General features: G+C 41.3%; 1 protein-coding gene across 5 annotated transcripts in view; it reads left to right on the top strand.

Annotated features, from left to right (window-relative positions):
* SPIDR (scaffold protein involved in DNA repair) overlaps positions 1 to 26,988 on the top strand; it is a 471,127-nt gene that overhangs the window by 317,536 nt on the left and 126,603 nt on the right. For all 5 annotated transcript variants that reach the window (XM_030937328.1, XM_030937325.1, XM_030937329.1 and 2 more), the window contains 2 exons: positions 4,772 to 4,967; positions 7,730 to 7,980. In XM_030937328.1, coding sequence (XP_030793188.1) covers positions 4,772 to 4,967; positions 7,730 to 7,980 — 447 coding nt within the window. The remainder of the gene's footprint in view (positions 1 to 4,771; positions 4,968 to 7,729; positions 7,981 to 26,988) is intronic.

The following is a 26,988-nucleotide window of genomic DNA, read 5'->3' as shown; positions in this document are numbered from 1 at the left end:
ACTCAGGAAGGGGAACATCACACACTGGGGCCTATCATGGGGAGGGGGGAGGGGGGAGGGATTGCATTGGGGAGTTATACATGATATAAATGATGAATTGATGGGTGCTGACGAGTTGATGGGTGCAGCACACCAACATGGCACAAATATACATATGTAACAAACCACGTTATGCACATGTACCCTAGAACTTAAAGTATAATAAATATATATATATATATATATATATATATATATATATATATATATATAAAAGTTAGCCAGGCGTGGTGGTGGGCACCTGTAATCCCAGCTACTCAGGAGGCTGAGGCAGCAGAGATTGCAGTGAGCCGAGATCACACCACTGCACTCCAGCCTAGGTGACAGAGCAAGACTCTGTCTCACACACCCAAAAAAATTATTTCTTTTCACTTGCTCTGAGTTTATTTTGCTTTACTTTTTTCTAGGTTTTTGAGGTAAGAACTTAAATTGTTGATTTGAGACTTTTTTCTTTTTTAATGTAAGCTTTAAGTTTTGTAAAATTTCCTCTCAGTATCACTGCAGCTGTTTCTCACAAGTGTTGATAGGTTCAATTTGTATTTTCATTTAGTTCAGTGTTTTTACGTTTTCATTGAGACTTCCTCTTTGACCCTTGGATTACTTAGAAATATGTTGTTTAATTTCAAAGTGTTTGGAGAATTTCATGTTATCGTTCTGTTACTGATTTTTAGTTTGATTCTACTGTGATTCGAGAATGTACTCTATATGATTTCAGTTCTTCTAAATTTGTTTAGATGTCTTGTGGCACATGCATTTTGTGGGCACCTGAAAAAAATAGTATTCTGCTGTTGTTTGGTGGAGTGTTTTATGATGTCAACTAGAACCTGTTTATTGATGGTGGTGTTGTACTCTTCTGTATTCTTTCTGATATTCTCTCTAGTTCCATCAAATGTTGAGAGAGGGATGTTGATGTCAGCAGTTCTAATTGTGGATTTGTCTATTCTTTGAGTTTTATCAGTTTTTGGTTCATGTATTTTGAATCTATGTTGTTTATTGTAGACACATTTAGGATTGCTATGTCTTCAAGGTGGATTGATCTTTGTTTCATTATGTAATGTGCCTTTCTATATTTGGGGTTTTCTGTGCTCTAAAATCTACTTCATCTGATATTAATATAGCACCCCCACTATATTTTAATCAATGTTTACATGATGAATCTTTTCCCATTTTTTTCTTTTATCCTACCTATATCTCTATATTTGAAGTGAGTTTCTTGTAGACAGCATGTAGATGGATCATGAATTTACCCTGCCAATCTTTGTATTTTAATTGGTTTATTTAGACCATTTATCCTCAATGTAATTATTGATACATTAGGACTTAAGTGTACCTTTTTACTTTTTGTTTTCTTTGTCCTCTGTTTTTATTTGTTTTATTTTTCTTGATCTCATATGGGTTACTTGAACATTAATTTTTTTTAGGATTTCATTTATAATGTTTTGGTGTGTATCTCTTTTTATAGATATTTTATTGCTTGCTCTAGGTATTACATACATGTAACCTAGCACAGTCTACTGGGTCAACATTTTACCAGTTTCTGTGAAGTATAGAAGCCATACCTCCCTTTATATTCCCTTTCCCTCCCTATTTATAATATGATTGTCTTTAATGTTTTCTCTGCATGCATTTAGAACCACCTCAGACAGTGTTATAATTTTTATGACAATAAAAATTTTGAAAACTCAAGAGGAGTAGGAAAGCCTCTTGTATTTACCTGTATTATTTTATCTGTAGCCTTCCATTTCTATTTCTTTCTTCCCACAGGTCCTTGGTTCTGTTGGGGGTTTTTTGTTTGTTTGTTTTTTGAAGCAGAGTTTTGCTCTTATTGCCTGGGTTGGAGTGCAGTGGTGCGATCTTGACTCACCGCAACCTCCATCTCCCGGGTTCAAGCGATTCTCCTGCCTCGGCCTCCCGAGTAGCTGGGATTACAGCCATGCACCACCACACTGCAGCTAATTTTGTATTTTTAGTAGAGATGGGGTTTCTCCATGTTGGTCAGGCTGGTCTCAAACTCCCAACCTCAGGTGATCCGCCCATCTCGGCCTCCCAAAGTGCTGGGTTTACAGGTGTGAGCCACCATGCCCAACCAGGTTTGTTTTTTTTTTAAGTTTATTTTCCCTTTATTATTTATAATGGGTAATTTTAATTATTTTTATCTTCAAGTTTATTGATTCTTTTCTCTTCCTTCTCCATTCTGCTGTTGAACCTATTCTTTTATTTTCACTATTTTTTTAGTTCTGAAACTTCCATTTTTAAGAAATAATTATTCTGTTTATTTGCTGAGACTTTTTTTTTTTCATTTGTCTCAAGTGCATCGAGATGCTTATTAAAGCATTTTTAAATGGCTGCTTCAGAATTTTGCCAGATAACTCTAACCTTTATGTCATTTCAACATTGACATCTGTTAATTATCTTTATTCATTCAAGTTGAGATTTTTCATGGTTCCTATTATAACAAGTGATTTTTGATGGAAACATGGACATTTGGAGTACTATGTTTTGGGACTCTGGATCTTATTTAAACCTCTTTTAGGTAGCTTCATCTGACACTGCTCTGGTAGGAGAAAGTGAGGAGTGGAGTGGGGTTGTTACTGCCAGGTGGAGAGGGAAGTCCAGATTCCTCAGCTGACACTTGAGAGAGGGAGAGACTCCTTGTTCCTGCTGGGCAGGGGTATGAGTTCCAGCTCCCTGCCAAGCCTCTGCTGACACCACCCTGGCTGGGAAGGCCAGGGAAGCCTTGTTGCTGTTTCTCACATGCCTTCTGCTGAGGGGTAGGAGGAGTAGGTGGGAAGGGTGGCCTCAGCACCACTGAGCAGTGGTAAAAATCCTGATTCTCTGCCACACTTCCTCTGGCACCACCCCAGAGGGATAGGGAGTGGTGCTTAGTTACTACTGTCAGGAGAAGTTGAAGTCCAGGCCCCCAGGTAGTCTCTCCACTGTCAAAATGAGGGGAGTACTCATTGCAGGCCTGTCGGGGATGAAAGTACTCCAGGCACGGTGACTCACACCTGTAATCCCAGCACTTTGGGAGGCCAAGGTAGGCAAATCACCTGAGGTCAGGAGTTTGAGACCAGCCTGGTCACCATGATGAAACTCCATCTGTACAAAAATGTAAGAATTAGCTGGACATGATAGTGGGCGCCTGTAGTCCCAGCTACTTGGGAGGCTGAGGTGGGAGAATCGCTTGAATTCGGGAGGCCGAGATTGCAGTGAGCTGAGATCATGCCCCCAGCTGGGCAACAGAGCAAGACTCCATCTCAAAAAAAAAAAAAAGAAAAGAAGGTCAGCTCCTTGGCCCCACCTTCTCTCATACCTCAGCTGGGATATTGGGGTCTCTCATTACAGCCCAATGAGGGGGGAAGTCCAGGTCCTCACGTGGCCTGTGCTGGCATGCATGGGGACAAGTCATAGGTTTTCCCTGATGTTTGCCTACAGTAGAGCAGTTACCATCTAAGAGTTTTCTGCCTTTCTAGGCTGCCCATTCCTTGGTCCTTGGTTAAAGAGAGCAGGCTTTGGTAGAGCTTTTTGTCAACACCTGTTGCTGCTTCTGGGTTGTTGGCTCCTTCAACTCAAAACCTGAGATATGCGAGGCAAAAAGAAAACCCAGGGCTGGGCACAGTGGCTCACACCTGTAATCCTAGCACTTTGGGAGGCCAGGGCGGGTGGATCACTTGAAGTCAGAAGTTTGAGACCACCCTGGCCAACATGGCAAACCCTTCTCTCTACTAAAAAAATTTAAAAATTAACTAGGCTTGGTGGTTCATGCCTGTTATTCCAGCTACTCAGGAGGCTGAGGCACGAGAATCGTTTGAATGGAAGGCAGAGGTTTCAATGAACTGAGACTACACCACTGCACTCCAGCCTGAATAACAGTGAGACCATGTTTTTAAAAAAAAAAAAAAAAGAAAGAAAGAAAGAAAGGAAAGAAGGAAAGAAAAGAAAGAAAACCCAGGAACTTGCCACTGCCTCATTCCTAAAGTCTCTAGGTTTTAGCCTGTCTGCCTCTTCTCTCCACCTCTCGGTGTCTTCTTATGTTTACTTTACATATAGTGTCAGGCATTTTAGTTGTACTTAATGAGAGGAATAGGGAAAAGTGTGATACTCTATCCTCCCAGAATCAGAAGTCCCAAATTTCTCTTAATACTAAGCAGCACCATGTTTTAAGGAATAGGCATTAAAGTGTTTTCTCTTGCCCAAGGACTGAGAAGAACCAGGAGAATTTTGTCTGCTCTATTTCCTGACTCCTTTTCATTAATACTTAAATGTGAGGTATTCAGCAGCTATAGTCAGTTTGATAGCAAAGGTAGATGCTCCTTTGACATTTAATGATATGTTCTTTGAAAGATTAGAGCTGTCAAAATGTCTGAAGGTTTTATTTGTACATTTTATTTCATTGTTTGGGCACTTTTTTGAGGCTGTTGACAGTTTTTGTTCATCCTCTGTATTTCCCCCTGAGGGGTCTTGAGGCTATACTGGGAGGGCACAAGGAAGTTCAAGCCCACGGACTTAGCCTTCTTCCATCCCTTCCTGACACAGGGCTTTCATTAGAACAGTGAAGTCAGACTACCGGCGGCCATGCTGGAGCATGAAGGACAGCTGTGCCTCTGTGGGCGGGCTTGGCTCTGGCTGTCCATAGCAGGCGAGTCATTGCTCTTTGCATTCCTGATTTAGCAAGAACATGAGGGGACCCCAATATTGCAAAGAAACTGTTGCATGTCTTTCTCTTTTCCAGGCAAAAACTGATTATTCCAAATGGAAGTTGCCCTGTTATTCTGAATACTTACTTTTGTGAGAAAGTTGTTGCCAAAGAAGATTCAAAAAAAACTTGTGACGTGTACTATCCGGACATACCCCTTCCAAGAAGAAGCATCTCTTTGGCCCAGATGTTTGTAATTAAGGGTCTAACAAATAATTCACCTGAAATCCAGGTAAACTCCTATTGACTTAAAGGTTTTATGCTTGTAATATGTTAGTGACTGGATTTGGAAGGGCTTCAGTGTAAGTGAAGATGTTTACCTTTTGTCTCCCTCCAAAAATCCCACCACAAGTATGTATGCTGCAGGAACTTATTGTTATGCCTGAATATATTATAGTTCAGTTCAGCATTTAGTGGTGCTCTTTTTACAGTATTTTGTCTTTCTAATTATGTATCTTTAATCTTTATTCTAATTTCTTAAAATAGAGTCATGCATCACTTAACGGGCATATGTTCTGAGAAATTTGTCATTAGGTGATTTTGTCATTGTGTGACCATCATAGAGTGCACTTACACACACCTAGATGTTCCAGCCTACTACACACCTAGGGTATATGGTATGGCTGATTGCTCCCAGGCCACAAACCTGCACAGCATGTTACTTTACTGAACACTGTAGGCAATTGTAACACAATGGTAAGTACTTGTGTATGTAAACATATCTAAACATAGAAAAAGGATAGTAAAAGTACAGTCCAAAAGATAAAAAATGGTGCATCTGTATAGGGCGTTTACCATAAATGGAGACTATAGAACTGGAGGTTGCTCTGGGTGTCAGTGAGTGAATGGGGAGTGAATGTGAAGGCCTCAGACACTACTGTAGACTTCATAACACTGAACACTTGCACTACACTAAATTAATTTTTTTCTTCAGTAATAAATAATTTAACCTTAATTTACTGTAACTTTCTAACTTTATAAACTTTAAATTTTTCATTAACTTTTTTACTCTTTATAGCAGCACTTAGCTTACAACACAAATACAAATAGCTATGCAAAAATATTTTTTCTTTATATCCTTTTTTGTTTTTATTTTTTATTTTTTTTTTACTTTTAAAACTTCTTTGTTGTAAACTAAAATACAAACATACACAGTAGCCTAGGTCTTCACAGGGTCAGGACCATCAATATCACCATCTTCCACCTCCACATCTTGTCCCACTGGAATGTGTTGAGGGACGGTAACGTGCATGAAGCTATCATCTCCTTGGATAACAATGCCTTCTTCTAGATACCTTCTGAAGGACCTGCCTGAGGATGTTTTACACATAACTTGTTTTTTAACATGTGGAATACTCTAAAATAACAATTAAAAGTATAGTACAGTAAATACATAAGCCAGTAACATTGTTTATTATTATCAAATATCAGGTACTGTGCATAACAGGATGTGCTAGACGTTTATGCAACTGGCAACACACTACTTTTGTTTACACTAGCATCACCACAAACGTGCATACATCACTAGGCAACAGGAATTTTTCATCTCCATCATAGTTTTATGAGACCACGGTCAAACATGCTGTCCATTGTTGACAGAAACATCATTATACTGTGCATGCTAGTATTTGACAATGTTCATTTTCTCTATTCTTGTAATGTCTAAGAATTTTTTAAAACCCTCCTTTATTTATTTAAAAAATCATATTTTTCTTTTCCACAATATCTATTATCCCTTGGGATAAAAAGAACTGCATAAGCTTGAGATTATATGCTGGAGTTGTTTTTTGGAATTTTACTGGTCCTAAGCCATGATCATTTGCCAAGATGAATTTAGGGAACTACTAAAATTCACTTGCTGTGGGCATGAATGGCCCCTGGGACCACCCTAAGCACTGAATGTTCGTGTGGCTCCCAGTGCACTGGCCTCAAGGTCTCTGGGTTATATAAGTTGTCGCTAAGCAGAATGCTTCCTGAGACTGACAGATCAAGGGAAGAGGAATACGAAAGAAAAGTAGACAAACTTTCAGCCTGTTTTGTACCAGCTAGTCAAGCAAAATCTTTCTTTGACTATCAAAAGAAGTATCTGGAGAGGATTATGCAAAAAGGAAGACTCTCTAATCAATTTAATTATAACAGATAAAAAATATGGCCCAAAGCACATTACTTTTTTAACATATAGTTTTAAACAGCTATGTAATATTAATCCCATGAGATACATTTTTGGCCTATAACAGTGATAATGAAACTACTTGTAGCATAATAGTTAAACGTGTGAACTTTGGAACCAGATGACCTGGTTCAAATCCTAACTCAGCCACTTCCTGCTGGGTCATCTCGGGCAAGATCCGTGGTCTCTGTGTCTCAGTTTTCTTATCTGTAAAATGGAGGTATGATATTATGTATCTTCTTGGGTGGTTGTGTGAGGATAAGCATGTTTAATATGTAAATTTAAAAGCCTGGAATATAGGAAGCACTCTGGAAGTGGTGGTGTTTTATTATGACAGGTGATATTATGTAAGGGGTTGTTGGGAGAATATGTGAGTATGTAAAATGCTTAGCCTCGGAGATTGCACATACAAGAACTTAATAAAATGAAGGATTTGTAGTATCCCTAGTCATTCTTTTATCTTCATTTCTAGTTTGTTCTGTTGGAATTCTTACCTCAAAAGAGAAAAATTTCTTGAATTATCATGAATTTTATTAGCAGAACTTTCTGTGTGTTTTCAAAGACCTGCCTGGTATAGTAGACATCCTGCTGTGCTCCTTGTTCTTTCCCTGGCCTTCAGCTTGCAATCTTAGCCACCTGGCAGGCCCAGAGCCCCACACCACAAGTTCCTTTGTTTTCATCTTCATCATCACTTCAGTGTAGTGCAGATCCACTGGGGGGCTGCTTAAGGATGTCATTGTTTGGTGTGCAGCATGTTGCTTGTTGTTAGCCAAACCTGAAACTTGGTGAGTCTTGAAACTGTTCCCTTTATGTGTCTCGGCCAGGTTGTGTGTAGTGGTGTAGCCACCACAGGGACAGCCTCGACCCACAGGCACAAAGAAGCAAAACAGCACATCCCAACCGGCACTCCCCTGAGGGATTCTCTCCTGGACGTGGTGGAAAGCCAGGGAGCTGCCTCTTGGCCAGGAGCTGGGGTCCGAGTGGTAGTGCAAAGAGTGTATTCTCTTCCCAGCAGAGACAGCACCAGGGGTCAGCAGCGGGCCAGCTCAGGACACACAGACCCAGCTGGAACTCGGTGAGTGCCAAGATGCTGGTGTGGGGCAGGGGTGAAGAGTCACTTAGACAGAGTGCTCTAGAAAGTGGAGGCTCTTCCCAGAGCACGTTCTTAGCTGCATTCACCATATACGTGGGCTGTTTTTGTTTTTCCTTGCATCAAAATTTGGGATACATGGTATGATAAAGGATTTTATCTATCTATTTAATTTTAAAGTCCTATTAAAAATTAAATTTACTGCATTTTCTTTTACCTTTAATGGTTTATGTTCTTGAAAGTCGTACAAATGCAAGAAATATTGGTTTTGTTCTGGGAAAGCCAAGACATGTGGTTGTCATACCTCAAAAGACCATTGCAACATCCAGTTTTATATGTCTTGAAAACCTGAGTAAATAATGGCAATTGGTAAACCTGTGGCTTTCAGAGAGTGCTGTATCAAACCATCTGTATCAGAACTGCCTAATAGAACTTTCTGTAGTGATGTAAATGTTGTCTGTCTGCATCATCCAATGCAGTGAAGTGCAGACAAATGTAGTAGAAGTGATGTTGTCTCTACTCAGATTTAGGCCCTTCCTGGTGTTGGTTCTTACAGATAGCTGTAGACGCATGACTGACAGAGAGGTTTGTTTGTTTACATCAGAGCCTCAGCATTGTCTTTTTTCTTTTTGCAACGTCCACCTCTGGAGTTCAAGAGATTCTTTTGCCCAAGTAGCTGGGATTACAGGCATGCACCACCATGCCTGGCTAATTTTTGTATTTTTAGTAGAAACAAGGTTTTGCTACGTTGGCCAGGCTGGTCTCAAACTCCTGGCCTCAAGTGATCCACCCGCCTCAGCCTCCCAAAGTGCTGATATTAGTGGCGTGAATCACCACGCCGAGCCTGGCATAGCCTTTTGAAGTTATCTCTGGCAATGATAATTGCCCTCAAAGAAGTAAGATGCATTTCCAACAGAATAGAAATTAAAAGTATAGATGCTACTTCATCAGTTTTGTTTAACTATTAATAAGAAAATACATACTGAAGAAACAGTAATTAACAATCATCCTGGCTGGGCATGGTTGCTAACACGTATAATCCCAGCACTTTGGGAAGAGCCCTAGGCAGGCGGGTCACTTGAGCCCAGGAGTTTGAGACCACCCTGGGCAAAGCAAGATGGCAAGACCACATCTCTAATATAAAGACAGAGCAATCATCTGTCATTACACTGCCTTCTGATGCCAGAGAGAGAAACAGGATACCTACGCTCCTATGTGAATTATGAATCATCTTCAAGTGGAGGCACTTTATTTGAAAATGCTATGAATTTCAGAAAGTCACCTTGAGGTCTAGAATTGGAGAATGTTTCTTTTGGAATTACAGGAAAAAAAAAAAAAGATTCTTTTTTTGGAATATGTATGTTTGTGAAATCCATGAAATCAGTTTTAAGGTCTTTATCATGGCTTGTAGATATAGACCAGTCTTGCACCCTTTGCCCTAAATCTGTGGTAAATTTATATAGAATTTTCTAAGACAGCTACACATCAGACATAGGTTTTTGTTTTGTGTTTTGGTTTTGCTTGGCCTTTTTAATGACACATCCAGTGTTAGGTTTTGAAGAAGGGAATACTAGTTACCTTGGCAATGAGGAACTTGGTAGAGCTTCCTCATTTCAGCACACAGACCACACACTCCAAGGGGACGAGGAAACAGAGACAGTGGGGAACTGAATCACCCTGACGAGAAGGAACAATGAAACTGACAGTGCGGTTGCTTCCTCTGACTAATCACAGCCAATGCACGTTATGAAGGCTGTTCCTCTAGGTCCTCCAGTGGTAGTTGTTTTACTTGTTTAGCAAAGAGAGAAAAACTAGAAGCTAAAATCTGGTGAAATGCTACCAATGTGAGTGGCATTGTGAATGCTTTGGAGTTGTACTTTGGAATACATGTGGTGACATATCCAATGAGAATATGCTGGTGGTAGATTGAAAGAAGGCCAGGCATGAACTTCAAAAACAAGAAAACAATATCCAGTTATTCAGAGTTAATGAATATGCATTCTGTGTGATGCATTTTCTGTAGCACATCGGAGATTGTACAATATTGAAGCTAAGTGATATTATTCCCACTTTGCAGATGAGGAAACGGAGCCTCAAGGAGGATCTCACTGCTGACACAGGTAGACACAAAGAAAAATGCAATGGGATATAGAATCCCAGATGACATGGTTGTAGAGTGTTAGAGTTTAAAGGAAAAGGGAGAGGCCAGGCGCAGTGGCTCATGCCTATAATCCCAGCACTTTGGGAGGCCGAGGCGGGCGGATCTCGAGGTCGGGAGATCTAGACCACCCTGGCCAACATGGTGAAACCCTGTCTCTACTAAAAATACAAAAATTAGCCGGCCATGGTGGTGCGCACCTGTAGTCCCAGCTACTCTGGAGACTGAGGCAGGAGAATCGCTTGAACCCAGGAGGCAGAGGTTGCAGTGAGCCGAGACCGTGCCACTGCATTCCAGCCTGGGGACAGAGCAAGACCCTGTCTCGAAAAGAAAAGGGAGAAAATTGAGTTAGAACCAAGCCGTGTTTAGATTAAGGCTGACCCAGGGTCAAGTTGTCCAGGGCAGCAGAAGTGCAAGTGCCTTGCCCTGGGGAGACTTGGTTGGACTGTGTACAAAGATGAACTTCTGAACTAAGGGCCATAGCGTTGGCCTTGAGTTTGAGGACAGGGCTGCTGAGATGTCTTTGGGTACAAGAAGATCTGATCATTAATATTTTCTAGATTATTTTGCTGTGATAATGATCAGGCTCTCTAGTTTATGTATCAAATTAATATAGAAGTAAAATTGTACTTTATTCACTACTAATTGTTTGCTAATATATTTAGAAAGAAAAACTTAGAGAATGTATCTGCCTTCGAGATACAGCAGTATGCATTCTAAGGCAGTTTTTTATACATGTACATGTATAAATTTTTATAAATTTTTTATACATGTACAAACATTATTAGAAGATGCAGATGTGTAGCCTGGAAGATTTTCTGCCTGTGATTCCTGCTTTCAGCTTCCTGATCAGAGATGACATATAGAACACTCTGTGGGTCCCACAGGATGGACAAACTTGGGCTTAGCTAGTATAGACTCATCAGCACAGCACACACAGAAGAAGGAAAATTGCATAAGCAGTGATCCCTTCCAACTAAAGGTAGCTCTAAGTCTGGTCTCCTTGTTTTTCAGAATGGCTTTTCTTGAACTCTTGTCATTATCTGCTCTACCCCAGAGATCTTTCAAGCTATTAGTGAACTTAAAGACAACCTTGATTACTGTGTGTTTTCTGTGAAGTCCAGAAATTACTGTGTGAGAAGAAATTAAACCTGGGTGAAAAGAAACGAAGGTATCTTATGGCAGATTTGTTTGCCACAATAGTTGCCCCTTCCCAGCCCAGGTCAGGTGGTTGCTGATAAAACCCTGCAATTAATTTCTGTCTAAGTTTACTTTGCACCTTGATCATAGGTGTCAATCTCAGTCTGTTCCCAGTTCTCAGGCAGTGTCACTTTTCTGATACCAGTAACAGCTTATCTTCTGAAAGCTGACAGCTCAATTAGTGCCAACCTTGAAATTAAAAGAAAATTTTTTGAAGCAGCTAGTCCTGTTCAGGGTCAGATGGATTTTCTCAAAAGGTTCATGTCCTCTGCACTGTGAAACATTATCAGAAATAGACTTTACATTTCAGAAATATAATATGTTAGAGTCCCCTGTCCATTGTTCTTCTGGATGACTTCCTTTAACTTGAGCTGTTAATGAAAACATTTCTGTGAGGTTTCTCAAGGTGTTGTAGGTCAGAGTAACCAACACAAACTTAAGTTTTATAAATCACTAAAATCAAAGGTAACAAAAAACTGATGCAGAAGGCACTCCCTAACCACAGAATAGGCAGTCTATTCAAAGCCCAAACACACCTTTTTTATAGATCCACTACATGTTGAATGATCGTTAGATAAATGCATGACTAATAAAGCCATAGGCATTTTTTTTTTTTTAAGAGAAAGGGAGCACTGGTCATCGAGGTAATTTATAACGAAAACCAAGGCAAAGAGAGAAAGTGGTGATTCCTTAGTGATTCTCTGTGTCCTGGTGGTGCAGGTACAGACCATATTACCTCACTCCAAGCCCATGGTGATTGTCAGCAGACATCACCTTTCTTTCTCCCTTTCTAAAACATTCTCTTCCTTTCTTCTTGAGACACTTAACCTAGGGACCAGTAATTTTTATTTGTTTGTTTTTTAAACATGGTCTTGCTCTGTTGCCTAGGCTGGAGTGCAGTGGAGCAATCATGGCTTATTGCAGCCTTAACCTCCTGAGCTCAAGCAGTCCTTCCACCTCAGCCCCCAAGTATTGGACCCACAGGCACGTGCCACCACACCCAGCTAATTTTTTTTTTTTTTTTTTTTGTAGAGACAGGGTCTCACTCTGTTGCCCAGGCTGATCCCAAACTTGTAACCTCAAGCAATCCTCCTGCCTTGGCTTTCCAAAGTACTAGGACTACAGGCGTGAGCCACCATACCTGACCAAGTAATGTAATCTTTATCCTTTAGAGATGCAAATTCTTTCTTGCCCTTCATTGCAGAAATATTTTAAAGTGGAGAGTTAGTCCTTTGCAAGAGGACAGAACTTGCTAAATAGTTGTGTCTTCAGACAAAAAGCCGGAGAAATTCACTGAGCTGAACTCAGAAAAAAAGCACATTTTCCTTTTTCCATACCTTGATGTTTTACTCCTGTTTTTGGTCTTTTGGCCTTTTCTTTATTTTCATGTTGTGTATTTATTCCTTCTTTTCACTAAGGAAAAAAAAAAATCCACCATGCCCTGGACCAGGTCCTGGGCCTGCAGTGGTTGACAAAACCAGACATTGTCTCTGTGTTCCTAGAGCTTAGTCGTAGTGGGAGATCCCACACAAAATAATTTACAACAAATGCATTTATGATTATAAGTTGCAATAAGTGCCCTGGTGAGAAAAAAATAGGGCACAAAGGAGAACATACATAATTTAGTTTAGAGGGTTCAAAGATGGTGTTCTAAGGCAGTACTATTTAAGTTTAGGTGTTAGGTAAAGAGAAGATGAAAGAGAATTGCTCACAGAAGAGAGAATACCTTTGAAAAGCTCTTGGACAGGAGGGAGATGCCAGCATGACCATGCTGCACGGGCCAGCAAGAGATCCCAGGCAGGAAACTGGCCACAGCCTAGTGGACCATGTGCAGGAGCTGCAGTGTCTGCTGTGGCTGCCTACTGACCAAGAATGAGGTTGACCCGCTTGAAAGTCAGCTTTAGCTGTCAGGGGTTTAGTAGGATGGGCACATGGGCCAGGGCCCAGTGAAAGCAGAGAGACCCAGGAAGCAGCTACTGCCATAGTCCAGGTCAGAGAGGACTGGTGGGTTCCTGAGTCTCCTGTGGCTTTGCCAGAGCTAGAGAAAAGGTCCGTGTTCTAGATGTGTGTGATGGCTTCATAATGGATTGGTTGGGGGAGGAGCAAAGTAGAAGGGAATGTTCAGAGAGCAAGCCTCAGTTTGAGTTATTTAGTTGAAGGATGTTCCCATTTGCTGAGATGAGAAAAACTACAGTGAAAGCAGGTCTGGAAGAAAGCTTGAGAATGCAGTCTGTGCCTACTAAGTTTGAGATTCCTATGAGACATCCAAGAAGAGATGTCCTGTGAGAAAGCTGGACATATATACCTTACACCCAGAAGGTTTTAGCTTGGACATAAATGTTTGGGGGCTCTCAGCTTGTGTCTGGTCACTATGTATCTTTGTATGTTCATTCATTTTGTTTGCGGATGTTAGCAGGTTATGTTTGTTTATGGTTCCAAGCTCCAAAGGCACTAATGGCTGTGAGTGCAAGGCAGCAGTGTCCTGTCACAGCTGAGTCTACAACCAGGGCTGTGGAGGAGGTCACTTTAGGGAAACATTAGAGACAAAGCAAAGAAGAAATGCAGGCATTCAGCTCCAAGATCCTCTTGCATTGGAAAGCAGGTAGAAGAGGAGCCCGCTGAAGAGATAGAGGAGGCTGGGCTGGTGAAGCAAGAGGAAACCAGAACTGGTGGCAAGCGCTCAGGATGGTGCTTCCGTGTGGGAGGGGACCCATAGTAATGCAAAGTCTAATAAAGTGGGCATTGAAAACCTGTGCCCCAGATTTGGGAGGAGTTACCGGGTCACTTCATGAGCAGGAGGTATAGGGAGCAGTGAGCGCAGAAGCTCACTTAGCAGAGTAGAGTGGGTGGGATGCCAGAGGAGGAACAGTCTTGGATAATAAATGTTTTCTTGATGCATAAGGGGATGACAATGTCCAAATTTACATAGAACAACAGAACTGCAGTGAGGGCATTCTGTCTCTTGTTTCCTAATGTGTGTGCAGGTACCATTTTTCTTTTAAAAATTCTTTGAGACTGGTGGTTTAATGGAAAGAACAAAAAGTCTGGAATCAGACTGGTGTGGGTTCACTGGTGACAGGACATTTAGCAGGGAGACTGGGGAAAATTGTGTTTCCTTGTCTGTGAAACTGGTATTATAATACTATAATGCAGACTGGTGGTGAGGACTGATTGGGATGATGTATGTGAAGTACTCAGCAGGATGCTTCCCATATGACAAGTACTCAGTAAAAAGCAGCTCACTCCCTCTTTAACAGCAAGCATAGATGCTTAAAAAAAAATAGTGGTAAAGAGCATTGCTACAATAATACAAATCTGAACTAAGCAAAGACAAGCTATTCCTTTACAAATCAGCACTCAGTGTTGGTACTGAGTCTGCCATCTGGCTGCTGAGGAAGCTTCCTTGAAGGTGATTTTTATTTCTATACTTTTGGCCACCGCATTCCCCACCTCTACCCCTACCACTGCCATCAAATAGGAGTTGATGCCCATTTACTTTGGAAAAGAAGCATTTGTGTAAATTTGTATATGAAATATGACCACCACTGTCTAGATGATGGAGATATGGAAGTTCCTCTGTAATAAACATATTGCAGAAAACTGCCCTAATGCTGGGGCCAGTGTTGAATGGTGCTGATACTGTGGTTGGAAATTTTTTTACTTTGTCCAGAGCATTAAACAAATAAAGATCCCATCCGGGCATAGTGGCTCATGCCTGTAATCTCAGCACTTTGGGAGGCCGAGGTGGGCGGATCACGAGGTCAAGAGATCGAGACCATTCTGGCTAACACGATGAAACCCCATCTTTACTAAAAATACAACAACAAAAAAAATAGCCAGGTGTGGTGGTGGGCACCTGTAGTCCCAGCTACTGGGGAGGCTGAGGCAGGAGAATGGTGTGAACCCAGGAGGTGGAGCTTGCAGTGAGCTGAGATCGCACCACTGCACTCCAGCCTGGGTGACAGAGTGAGACTCCATCTCAAAAAAACAAACAAAAAAACAAATAAAGATCCCAAACTCCTGATGATGAGAATGGTTCAGATTAAGGCCGAACGAGGAACATGCACTAGTAGATCATGGATGTGATGATTAGGGACATTAGGCTTTGCATGTGTTTGGACAGTGGAGAAAGACTCTTGGATCAAGCTTACTAGACTCCTTTTGAAAAGCTGGTCAGCTGTGACACGTTGATTCCGCAGCTGTGTGCTCACCTGCTGTGTCCCGCTGGGTGAATACAGCTCTTCTCCCTGCTTGTGAACCTTACTTTTCTTCCCACTAAACAGTTGGGAGATATTCTTGACTCTGCCTCCTTTTCTCTGTATTGAGATAGGGTGGCATACATTCCTTCTCTGTAACAGTGGCATATCCCTGTCTACAGTTGAAGAGCCTGAAGGGAAGACAGCTCCCTCGTCAACAACACAGGGGACCATTTCACCTGCTTTTCTTTTATGTACCACCACATACTGCCAGAGTTGGTGGAATGACTGTTCATCCATCTGCTTAGCATCACATTTTCGTAAGGTGGTTGTTGTCACTCATACTTGCTTTATTTCTGAAGTCTCTTTGCTTCTTTCTGTTGTAGAAAAGTTGGAATTGTTCCTTTTCAATGATTTGAATTTTTTTATTGTAATGTGAAAGATTGTGAGTGCAGAGTATCATTTTTTTTTTGCATGTCCTTATAACTGATGCCATAGCCCATGCCTTAGGTTTGTTCTTACCTGTGCTCATTCAATTCATTTAAATCATCCCTTAATTATTAGTTCTGTGTCCATGAGTCTTAAATAAACCTTTTAATCTCAGCTGCCCATCTTTTCTTAACCTTTGCTTGTTTCCTCTCTAAAACAGTTATTGTCAGTCCTTACGATATCCAGGGCCATTTGACATTGTTTCTTCTCAGCCCTGGCTCAATATTAAAGCCTTATGAGGAACATGCACTGGTAGATCATGGATGTGATGATTAGGGGCCTTAGCCTTTGTGTGTGTTTGGACAGTGGAAAAAGATTCTTGCATCAAGCTTACTAAATTCCTTTTGAAAAGGTAGTCAACCATTTTGACTACCTGAAAAGGTGATCAGTTATTTTCAAAAGAAATCTAGTAAGCTTGATCCAAGAGTCTTTCTCCACTGTCCAAACATGCAAAAAGGCTAATTCTAGTAGTAGAATTAGTCTTACTACCGCTTATTCTACTAATTGACATCCAGACCCTTTATATTCTTTGCCATTCTTCCTGTCCACATGCCGACTTACTGTAAGAATAAAGATATATCGGAACCCATGGGATTACAGTCTAGTGTTTATGGTTCTATCATGTATACACAGAGAGATCTAGAAATTGGAACTTGACTCATGGGGACCCGAAGGAATCTATCTTATCTCTATCACATTTTTAAAGACTTTAGAGCTCAAGCGACACAGAAGACCAGTGATTTCTGCATTTTCAACTGAGGTACTGGGTTCATCTCACTAGGGAGTGCAGGACAATCGGTGCTGGTCAGCTGCTGCAGCCCGACCAGCGAGAGCTGAAGCAGGGCGAGGCATCACCTCACCTGGGAAGCGCAAGGGGGAAGGGAATCCCTTTTTCTAGCCAGGGGAACTGAGACACACAACACCTGGAAAATCGGGTAACTCCCACCCCAATACTGCGCTTTAAGCAAACGGGCACACCTGGAGATTATATCCCACACATGGCTGGAAGGGTCCCATGCCCACAGAGCCTCCCTCATTGCTAGCACAGCAGTCTGATCTAACCACAAGGCAGCAGTGAGGCTGGGGGAGGGGCGCCCGCCATTGCTGAGGCTTAAGTAGGTAAACAAAGCCACTGGGAAGTTCGAACTGGGTGGGGCTCACAGCAGCTCAAGGAAGCCTACCCGTCTCTGTAGACTCCACCTCTGGGGACAGGGCACAGCTAAACAACAACAAAAGCAGCAAAACCCTCTGCAGACGCAAACGACTCTGTCTGACAGCTTTGAAGAGACCAGTGGATTTCCCAACACGGAGGTTGAGATCTGAGAAGGGACAGACTGCCTGCTCAAGTGGGTCCCTGACCCCTGATTAGCCTAACTGGGAGACATCCCCCACTAGGGGCAGACTGACACCCCACACCTCACACGGTGGAGTACACCCCTGAGAGGAAGCTTCCAAAGTAAGAATCAGACAGGTACACTTGCTGTTCAGCAATATTCTATCTTCTGCAGCCTCTGCTGCTGATACCCAGGCAAACAGGGTCTGGAGTGGACCTCAAGCAATCTCCAACAGACCTACAGCTGAGGGTCCTGACTGTCAGAAGGAAAACTATCAAACAGGAAGGAGACCTACACCAAAACCCCATCAGTACGTCACCATCATCAACGACCAGAGGCAGATAAAACCACAAAGATGGGGAAAAAGCAGGGCAGAAAAGCTGGAAATTCAAAAAATAAGAGCGCATCTCCCCCCGCAAAGGAGCGCAGCTCATCGCCAACAATGGATCAAAGCTGGACGGAGAATGACTTTGACGAGATGAGAGAAGAAGGCTTCAGTCCATCAAAATTCTCAGAGCTAAAGGAGGAATTATGTACCCAGCACAAAGAAACTAAAAATCTTGAAAAAAGAGTGGAAGAATTCATAGCTAGAATAATTAAGGCAGAGAAGGTCATAAACGAAATGACAGAGATGAAAACCATGACACGAGAAATACGTGACAAATGCACAAGCTTCAGTAACCAACTCGATCAACTGGAAGAAAGAGTATCAGCGATTGAGGATCAAGTGAATGAAATGAAGCGAGAAGAGAAACCAAAAGAAAAAAAAAGAAAAAGAAATGAACAAAGCCTGCAAGAAGTATGGGATTATGTAAAAAGATCAAATCTACGTCTGATTGGGGTGCCTGAAAGTGAGGGGGAAATGGAACCAAGTTGGAAAACACTCTTCAGGATATCATCCAGGAGAACTTCCCCAACCTAGTAGGGCAGGCCAACATTCAAATTCAGGAAATACAGAGAACGCCACAAAGATACTCCTCGAGAAGAGCAACTCCTAGACACATAATTGCCAGATTCACCAAACTTGAAATGAAGGAAAAGCTGTTAAGGGCAGCCAGAGAGAAAGGTCAGGTTACCCACAAAGGGAAGCCCATCAGACTAACAGCAGATCTCTCGGCAGAAACTCTCCAAGCCAGAAGAGAGTGGGGGCCAATATTCAACATTCTTAAAGAAAAGAATTTTAAACCCAGAATTTCATATCCAGCCAAACTCAGTTTCATAAGTGAAAGAGAAATAAAATCCTTTACAGATAAGCAAATGGTTAGAGATTATGTCACCACCAGGCCTGCCTTACAAGAGACCCTGAAGGAAGCACTAAACATGGAAAAAGGAATAACCACTACCAGCCATTGCAAAAACATGCCAAAATGTAAAGACCATCGAGGCTAGGAAGAAACTGCATCAACTAGCGAGCAAAATAACCAGTTAATACCATAATGGCAGGATCAAGTTCACACATAACAATATTAACCTTAAATGTAAATGGACTAAATGCTCCAATGAAAAGACACAGACTGGCAAACTGGATAAAGAGTCAAGACCCATCAGTCTGCTGTATTCAGGAGACCCATCTCACATGCAGAGACATACATAGGCTCAAAATAAAGGGATGGAGGAAGATCTACCAAGCAAATGGAGAACAAAAAAAAGCAGGGGTTGCAATCCTAGTCTCTGATAAAACAGACTTTAAACCATCAAAGATCAAAAGAGACAAAGAAGGCCATTACATAATGGTAAAGGGATCAATTCACCAGGAAGAGCTAACTATCCTAAATATATATGCACCCAATACAGGAGCACCCAGATTCATAAAGCAAGTCCTTAGAGACTTACAAAGAGACTTAGACTCCCATACAATAATAATGGGAGACTTCAACACTCCACTGTCAACATTAGACAGATCAACGAGACAGAAAGTTAACAAGGATATCCAGGAATTGAACTCATCTCTGCACCAAGTGGACCTAATAGACATCTATAGAACTCTCCACCCCAAATCAACAGAATATACATTCTTCTCAGCACCACATCACACTTATTCCAAAATTGACCACATAATTGGAAGTAAAGCACTCCTCAGCAAATGTACAAGAACAGAAATTATAACAAACTGTCTCTCAGACCACAGTGCAATCAAACTAGAACTCAGGACTAAGAAACTCAATCAAAACCGCTCAACTACATGGAAACTGAACAAGCTCCTCCTGAATGACTACTGGGTCCATAACGAAATGAAAGCAGAAATAAAGATGTTCTTTGAAACCAGTGAGAACAAAGATACAACATACCAGAATCTCTGGGACACATTTAAAGCAGTGTGTAGAGGGAAATTTATAGCACTAAATGCCCACAAGACAAAGCTGGAGAGATCTAAAATGGACACTCTAACATCACAATTAAAAGAACTAGAGAAGCAAGAGCAAACACATTCAAAAGCTAGCAGAAGGCAAGAAATAACTAAGATCAGAGCAGAACTGAAGGAGATAGAGACACAAAAAAACCTCCAAAAAATCAGTGAATCCAGGAGTTGGTTTTTTGAAAAGATCAACAAAATTGACAGACCACTAGCAAGACTAATAAAGAAGAAAAGAGAGAAGAATCAAATAGATGCAATAAAAAATGATAAAGGAGATATCACCACCGACCCCACAGAAATACGAACTACCATCAGAGAATACTATAAACACCTCTATGCAAATCAACTAGAAAATCTAGAAGGAATGGATAATTTCCTGGACACTTACACTCTTCCAAGACTAAACCAGGAAGAAGTTGAATCCCTGAATAGACCAATAGCAGGCTCTGAAATTGAGGCAATAATTAATAGCCTACCCACCAAAAAAAGTCCAGGACAAGATGGATTCACAGCTGAATTCTACCAGAGGTACAAGGAGGAGCTGGTACCATTCCTTCTGAAACTATTCCAATCAATAGAAAAACAGGGAATCCTCCATAACTCATTTTATGAAGCCAACATCATCCTGATACCAAAGCCTGGCAGAGACACAACAAAAAAAGAGAATTTTAGACCAATATCCCTGATGAACATCGATGCAAAAATCCTCAGTAAAATACTGGCAAACCGGATTCAGCAGCACATCCAAAAGCTTATCCACCATAATCAAGTGGGCTTCATCCCTGGGATGCAAGGCTGGTTCAACATTCACAAATCAATAAACGTAATCCAGCATATAAACAGAACCAAAGACAAGAACCACATGATTATCTCAATAGATGCAGAAAAGGCCTTTGACAAAATTCAACAGCCCTTCATGCTAAAAACGCTCAATAAATTCGGTATTGATGGAATGTACCTCAAAATAATAAGAGCTATTTATGACAAACCCACAGCCAATATCATACTGAATGGGCAAAAACTGGAAAAATTCCCTTTGAAAACTGGCACAAGACAGGGATGCTCTCTCTCACCACTCCTATTCAACATAGTGTTGGAAGTTCTGGCTAGGGCAATCAGGCAAGAGAAAGAAATAAAGAGTATTCTGTTAGGAAAAGAAGAAGTCAAATTGTCCCTGTTTGCAGATGACATGATTGTATATTTAGAAAACCCCATTGTCTCAGCCCAAAATCTCCTTAAGCTGATAAGCAACTTCAGCAAAGTCTCAGGATACAAAATTAATGTGCAAAAATCACAAGCATTCTTATACACCAGTAACAGACAAACAGAGAGCGAAATCATGAATGAACTTCCATTCACAATTGCTTCAAAGAGAATAAAATACCTAGGAATCCAACTTACAAGGGATGTAAAGGACCTCTTCAAGGAGAACTACAAACCACTGCTCAGTGAAATAAAAGAGGACACAAACAAATGGAAGAACATACCATGCTCATGGATACGAAGAATCAATATCGTGAAAATGGCCATACTGCCCAAGGTTATTTATAGATTCAATGCCATCCCCATCAAGCTACCGATGAGTTTCTTCACAGAATTGGAAAAAACGGCTTTAAAGTTCATATGGAACCAAAAAAGAGCCCGCATTGCCAAGACAATCCTAAGTCAAAAGAACAAAGCTGGAGGCATCACGCTACCTGACTTCAAACTATACTACAAGGCTACAGTAACCGAAACAGCATGGTACTGGTACCAAAACAGAGATATAGACCAATGGAACAGAACAGAGTCCTCAAAAATAATACCACACATCTACAGCCATCTGTTCTTTGAGAGACCTGAGAGAAACAAGAAATGGGGAAAGGATTCCCTATTTAATAAATGGTGCTGGGAAAATTGGCTAGCCATAAGTAGAAAGCTGAAACTGGATCCTTTCCTTACTCCTTATACGAAAATTAATTCAAGATGGATTAGAGACTTAAATGTTAGACCTAATACCATAAAAACCCTAGAAGAAAACCTAGGTAGTACCATTCAGGACATAGGCATGGGCAAGGACTTCATGTCTAAAACACCAAAAGGAATAGCAGCAAAAGCCAAAATTGACAAATGGGATCTAATTAAACTAAAGAGCTTCTGCACAGCAAAAGAAACTACCATCAGAGTGAACAGGCAACCTACAGAATGGGAGAAAATGTTTGCAATCTACTCATCTGACAAAGGGCTAATATCCAGAACCTACAAAGAACTCAAACAAATTTACAAGAAAAAAACAACCCCATCAAAAAGTGGGCAAAGGATATGAACAGACATTTCTCAAAAGAAGACATTCATACAGCCAACAGACACATGAAAAAATGCTCATCATCACTCGCCATCAGAGAAATGCAAATCAAAACCACAATGAGATACCATCTCACACCAGTTAGAATGGCAATCATTAAAAAGTCAGGAAACAACAGGTGCTGGAGAGGATGTGGAGAAATAGGAACACTTTTACACTGTTGGTGGGATTGTAAACTAGTTCAACCATTATGGAAAACAGTATGGCGATTCCTCAAGGATGTAGAACTAGAAATACCATGTGACCCAGCCATCCCATTACTGGGTATATACCCAAAGGATTATAAATCATGCTGCTATAAAGACACATGCACACGTATGTTTATTGCGACACTATTCACAATAGCAAAGACTTGGAATCAACCCAAATGTCCATCAGTGACAGACTGGATTAAGAAAATGTGGCACATATACACCATGGAATACTATGCAGCCATAAAAAAGGATGAGTTTGTGTCCTTTGTAGGGACATGGATGCAGCTGGAAACTATCATTCTTAGCAAACTATCACAAGAACAGAAAACCAAACACCGCATGTTCTCACTCATAGGTGGGAACGGAACACTGAAATCACTTGGACTCGGGAAGGGGAACATCACACACCGGAGCCTATCATGGGGAGGGGGGAGGTCGGAGGGATTGCATTGGAAGTTATACCTGATGTAAATGACAAGTTGATGGGAGCTGACGAGTTGATGGGTGCAGCACACCAACATGGCACAAGTATACATATGTAACAAACCTGCACGTTATGCACATGTACCCTAGAACTTAAAGTATAATAATAATAAAAATAAATAAAATAAAAAATAAAGAACTTTATTGATACATCATTCATATCCCATAAAATTCATTTATTTAAAGTGTACAGTTCAGTTATGTTTATTGTAATTACAGACTTGTGCAATCATAACTATAATATGAAATTAGAACTTTCTGCAGCCTCAAAAAGAAACCCCATACCAATTGACTGCCAATTCCCAGTTCTTCCCAGCCCCTGGCAACCACTCATCTACTTTTTGTCTCTACAGATTTGCTTATTCTGGATACTTCATATAAGTAGAATCACAAATCTTTTGTGACTGGCTTCTTTTACCTAGCATAATATTTTTAAGGTTTATCCATGTTGTGATATGTTTCAGTACTTCATTCCTTGTTATGGATGAATAATAATCCATTATCTGTGGATATACCATATTTTATTTCTCTTTTGAGTTGATGCACACCTGAGTTGTTTCCACTTTATGATTAACATGAATAGTGCTACTATGAATATCCGCATACAAGTTTTTTGTGTGGATATATTTTCATTTCTCCTGAATATATACCTAGGCATGGAATTGCTGAGTCATAAGGTAACTCTATGTTTGATTTTCTAAGGGACTGCCACAGTATTTTCCAAAGTGGCTACACGATTTTACATTCCTATCAGCAATGTAAAATATACCAGGGTTCCACTTTCTCCATATCCACTCCAAAATTTGTTATTGCTGTCTTTTTTATTGTAGCCATCCGCTTGTGTCTGAAGTGGGTATCTCATTGTGGCTTTGATTTGCGTTTCCTGATGACTAGCAATGTTGAGCATCTTTTTTTGTTGAGACGTAGTCTTGCTCTGTCGCCAGGGCGGCATGCAGTGGCACGATCTCAGCTCACTGCAACCTCCGCCTCCCAGGTTCAAGCGATTCTTCTGCCTCAGCCTCCCGAGTAGCTAGAACTACAGGTGCACGCTACCATGCCCAGCTAATTTTTTGTATTTTTAGTAGAGACAGAGTTTTGCCATGTTGGCCTGGATGGTCTCAATGTCTTGACCTCATCATCTGCCGGCCTCAGCCTCCCAAAGTGCTGGGATTACAGACGTGAGCCACCGCACCTGGCTGAGCATCTTTTCATAGGCTATTGGCTGTTCGTGTATCTTCTTTAGAGAAATGTCTTTCAAGTCCTTTGCCTGTTTTTGAAGTTGGGTTATTTTTTGTTGTTGAATTGTAAGAGTTCTCTGTATAAGTCCTTTATCATTTGCAAATATTTTTTCCTATTCTGTGGAGTTTTTCACTTTTTTGATAGTGTCCTTTGAAACACAAAGATTTATCATTTTGACAATGTCCAGTTTATCATTTTTGTTATTATTGCTTGTGTTTTCAGGGTCATATCTAAGAAACCGTTGGTGAATCCAAGGTTATGCAAACATACTTCTATGTTTTCTTCTAAGAATTTTATAGCTTTTGCCCTTATATTTTGGTCTGTGATCCATTTTGAGTTAATTTGTGTGTATGGTCCAGCATCATGGGTTGGACCCTCCTTGTGGTTAAAGATTATGTTTAGTACTAATAGTAGTCTTTATGTTTTATTTAAATGTATATCTTATTTTTGGCTTTTGTTACAGTTTGCACTTTATGTCTTTGTGGGCATAGCATTTCTTCCCTTGTAGGTAGCAGAAAATGGATCCATTTCTCCACCCTTTGTCTCTTTTAACTTTTATCATTTTATTGATCTAGTGTTGGGTTACACAGCTATCTGATTGAAACAGTAAAAGTTTCAGAGTAGAGTTAGAGGTGTAAATAATATGAAAGTAGTATGTTCATGCTCTTTAAACACTTGATAATATCAACCTATATCATTTGACCTATGTTCTCATTTATGGCTACACACATTGAATAACTTTCTTGGTAAACTTATGGATAATATGAAAACTGCCGTGAAAGTTTCCATGCTCTTTTTTTCTATATATTAAACCAGTGATAGACTTGAAGGAAAAAATGAAATGGAATGGCAACAGCCTGGGGATGTGAGTACAGATAATTATGAAGTTTTGATAATAGAATGAAAACAGGAAGACTAATTTTCCAGATTCATGTTCAGTCATGGTATGTGTGACCACCATTCTAAGTCTGCATCTTAACCTGGCCATGGTGATTTTCCAGCACCTGTCATCCATCAAGAACAAGAAGGATTTCAAGGTGGCCCTATATAAAAGGCATGGAATTTTTTCCTCCCTATTTCTGACCTTCTTTCTCTGTAAACTTTTGTTCCTGAAAGAGGCTGGAGACCTGGAACAGTCTCCCCACTCTTCCCACCATACCCCCACCCCATTCCTGCAGCTGCAATCTGGAACAGCACTGTGATCACACTAGAACTGTCCTGTGAGTCAGATTGCAGCTCTGGAATGTGCTTTGCTGAGATGATGGCACAGAGAAGAGCCATGGGAGACAGCACACAGCCTGGCAGAGTCTTCAGGGGTGGCCAGATGCAAGCACACAGTGCCATGTGCCTCTGTGGGCAAGAAGCAGAGACAGGGTGAGATCAAGCCTGACCCAACTTGACTTCCTCCTCCAGCTGAGCCGCCACACCTTGCTGCCCCTCTCCTCCCCTTTTGCCTCTGTCAAATGACCTACTCTGCCCTCTCTCCCAGCTGCTGCTAGACCCAGAGCACTTGATACAGCCAGCTGGCGGGTTTGGTAGGCTCACCCTTGTTATGCTGATTTCTTGGCTCCACAGTTCTCAGTGGCTTGAGCCAGCTCAGCTCCTTCTCCACAGGGAACTGGAGCAAAAATCCTGCAGAGCAATTCTTGGGTTGGACACTGTCTTCCCAGGAGAGAGGATTATACATGAACAGATGCCCTTGTTTCTTCCTCACTTGCTGCTCTGGCACTGGTATTATAAATGGTCTGAACTTTCACATTTATTTGCACAGACACAAAAGAGAGTGACAGATGCTTGATTATATAATGAGACTAACAACCAGGTATTAAACATTGCACTGATACTTGTCATTGCCTTCAAAATAAGCTCTATGTGTTTTCTTTACTTCAGTTGTCTCATTTAACCATAAATAAGCCCTCGGAGGTCAGGGGCTGTGACTCATCTGGTTTTGGTACTGGACCATGAATGCAGTAGACACCCAGCAAGTATGTGTTGATGGGAAACAGCAATGGCTGATTGAGCAGCTAAGAAGGTGGGGTGAGGTTGTGGCTCCCCTTCTCTTCTCAGGATGAACCAGTCCATGAGAGTTGTGCTACAAATGTTGTTGTTTGTCTAAGGAGATTGACGAGGCCAGTGAGGTAGAACTTGCCAGGAATACTCTGCTTTGGGACAGAGGTGATGTGTGTTCCAATCAGATAGAGGATGAGACACTGGGAACCAAGGTCCCTGAAGAATGTTCAGTCAGTGTAAACAAATAGGGAACAGCACAAGGAGGGACACTTAGGGAAGTGGCAAGGGAGGAACAAGGGCAGCTCTTGGGTGAGGATGTTTATAAAGAAAATAGAGGCTGGGCCCGGTGTCTCACGCCTGTAATCCCAGCACTTTGGGAGGCCGAGACGGGCAGATCATGAGGTCAGATTGAGACCATCCTGGCTAACACAGTGAAACCCTGTCTTTACTAAAAATACAAAAAATTAGCCAGGTGTGGTGGCGGGCACCTATAGTCCCAGCTTCTTGGGAGGCTGAGGTAGGAGAATGGCGTGAACCCGGGAGGTGGAGCCTGAAGTGAGCTGAGATGGCTCCACTGCACTCCAGCCTGGGCAACAGAGCGAGACTCCATCTCAAAAAAAAAAAAAAAAGAAAATAGAGAATTCAGTGGATAATGATGTAAGGGTTTTAAAGCATTTATTACAATTAATGTAGAACTAAAAGTTCAAGCAAAAATTAAACAACCACAGGCCTCTGGTAGCTGTATCTCAAGGCAACTGTGTGAGGCCCTCCACACGTACCTGGCCTGCCACCTGGTTTCCCATAAGTGCAAGACCACCCTTCCTATCTTTGGTGTGGAATCTCAATGCAGGTTGTCTACAGCTCCTAGAGGAGGGAACAAGAGAGGACTAGATTATATGCATGCTATGGAGTGGGAAGAAGAGTGAAATAAATGTCAAAATCTTCTTGATGCCTCCCAATGAAATCAGATTTTTGGAAAACTTCAGAAGT

Source organism: Rhinopithecus roxellana, chromosome 9 (genome assembly GCF_007565055.1).
Source record: "Rhinopithecus roxellana isolate Shanxi Qingling chromosome 9, ASM756505v1, whole genome shotgun sequence".
Classification (NCBI taxonomy): domain Eukaryota; kingdom Metazoa; phylum Chordata; class Mammalia; order Primates; family Cercopithecidae; genus Rhinopithecus; species Rhinopithecus roxellana.
Note: the sequence above shows the minus strand (reverse complement) of the source record. Positions and strands in the feature narration are given on the sequence as shown.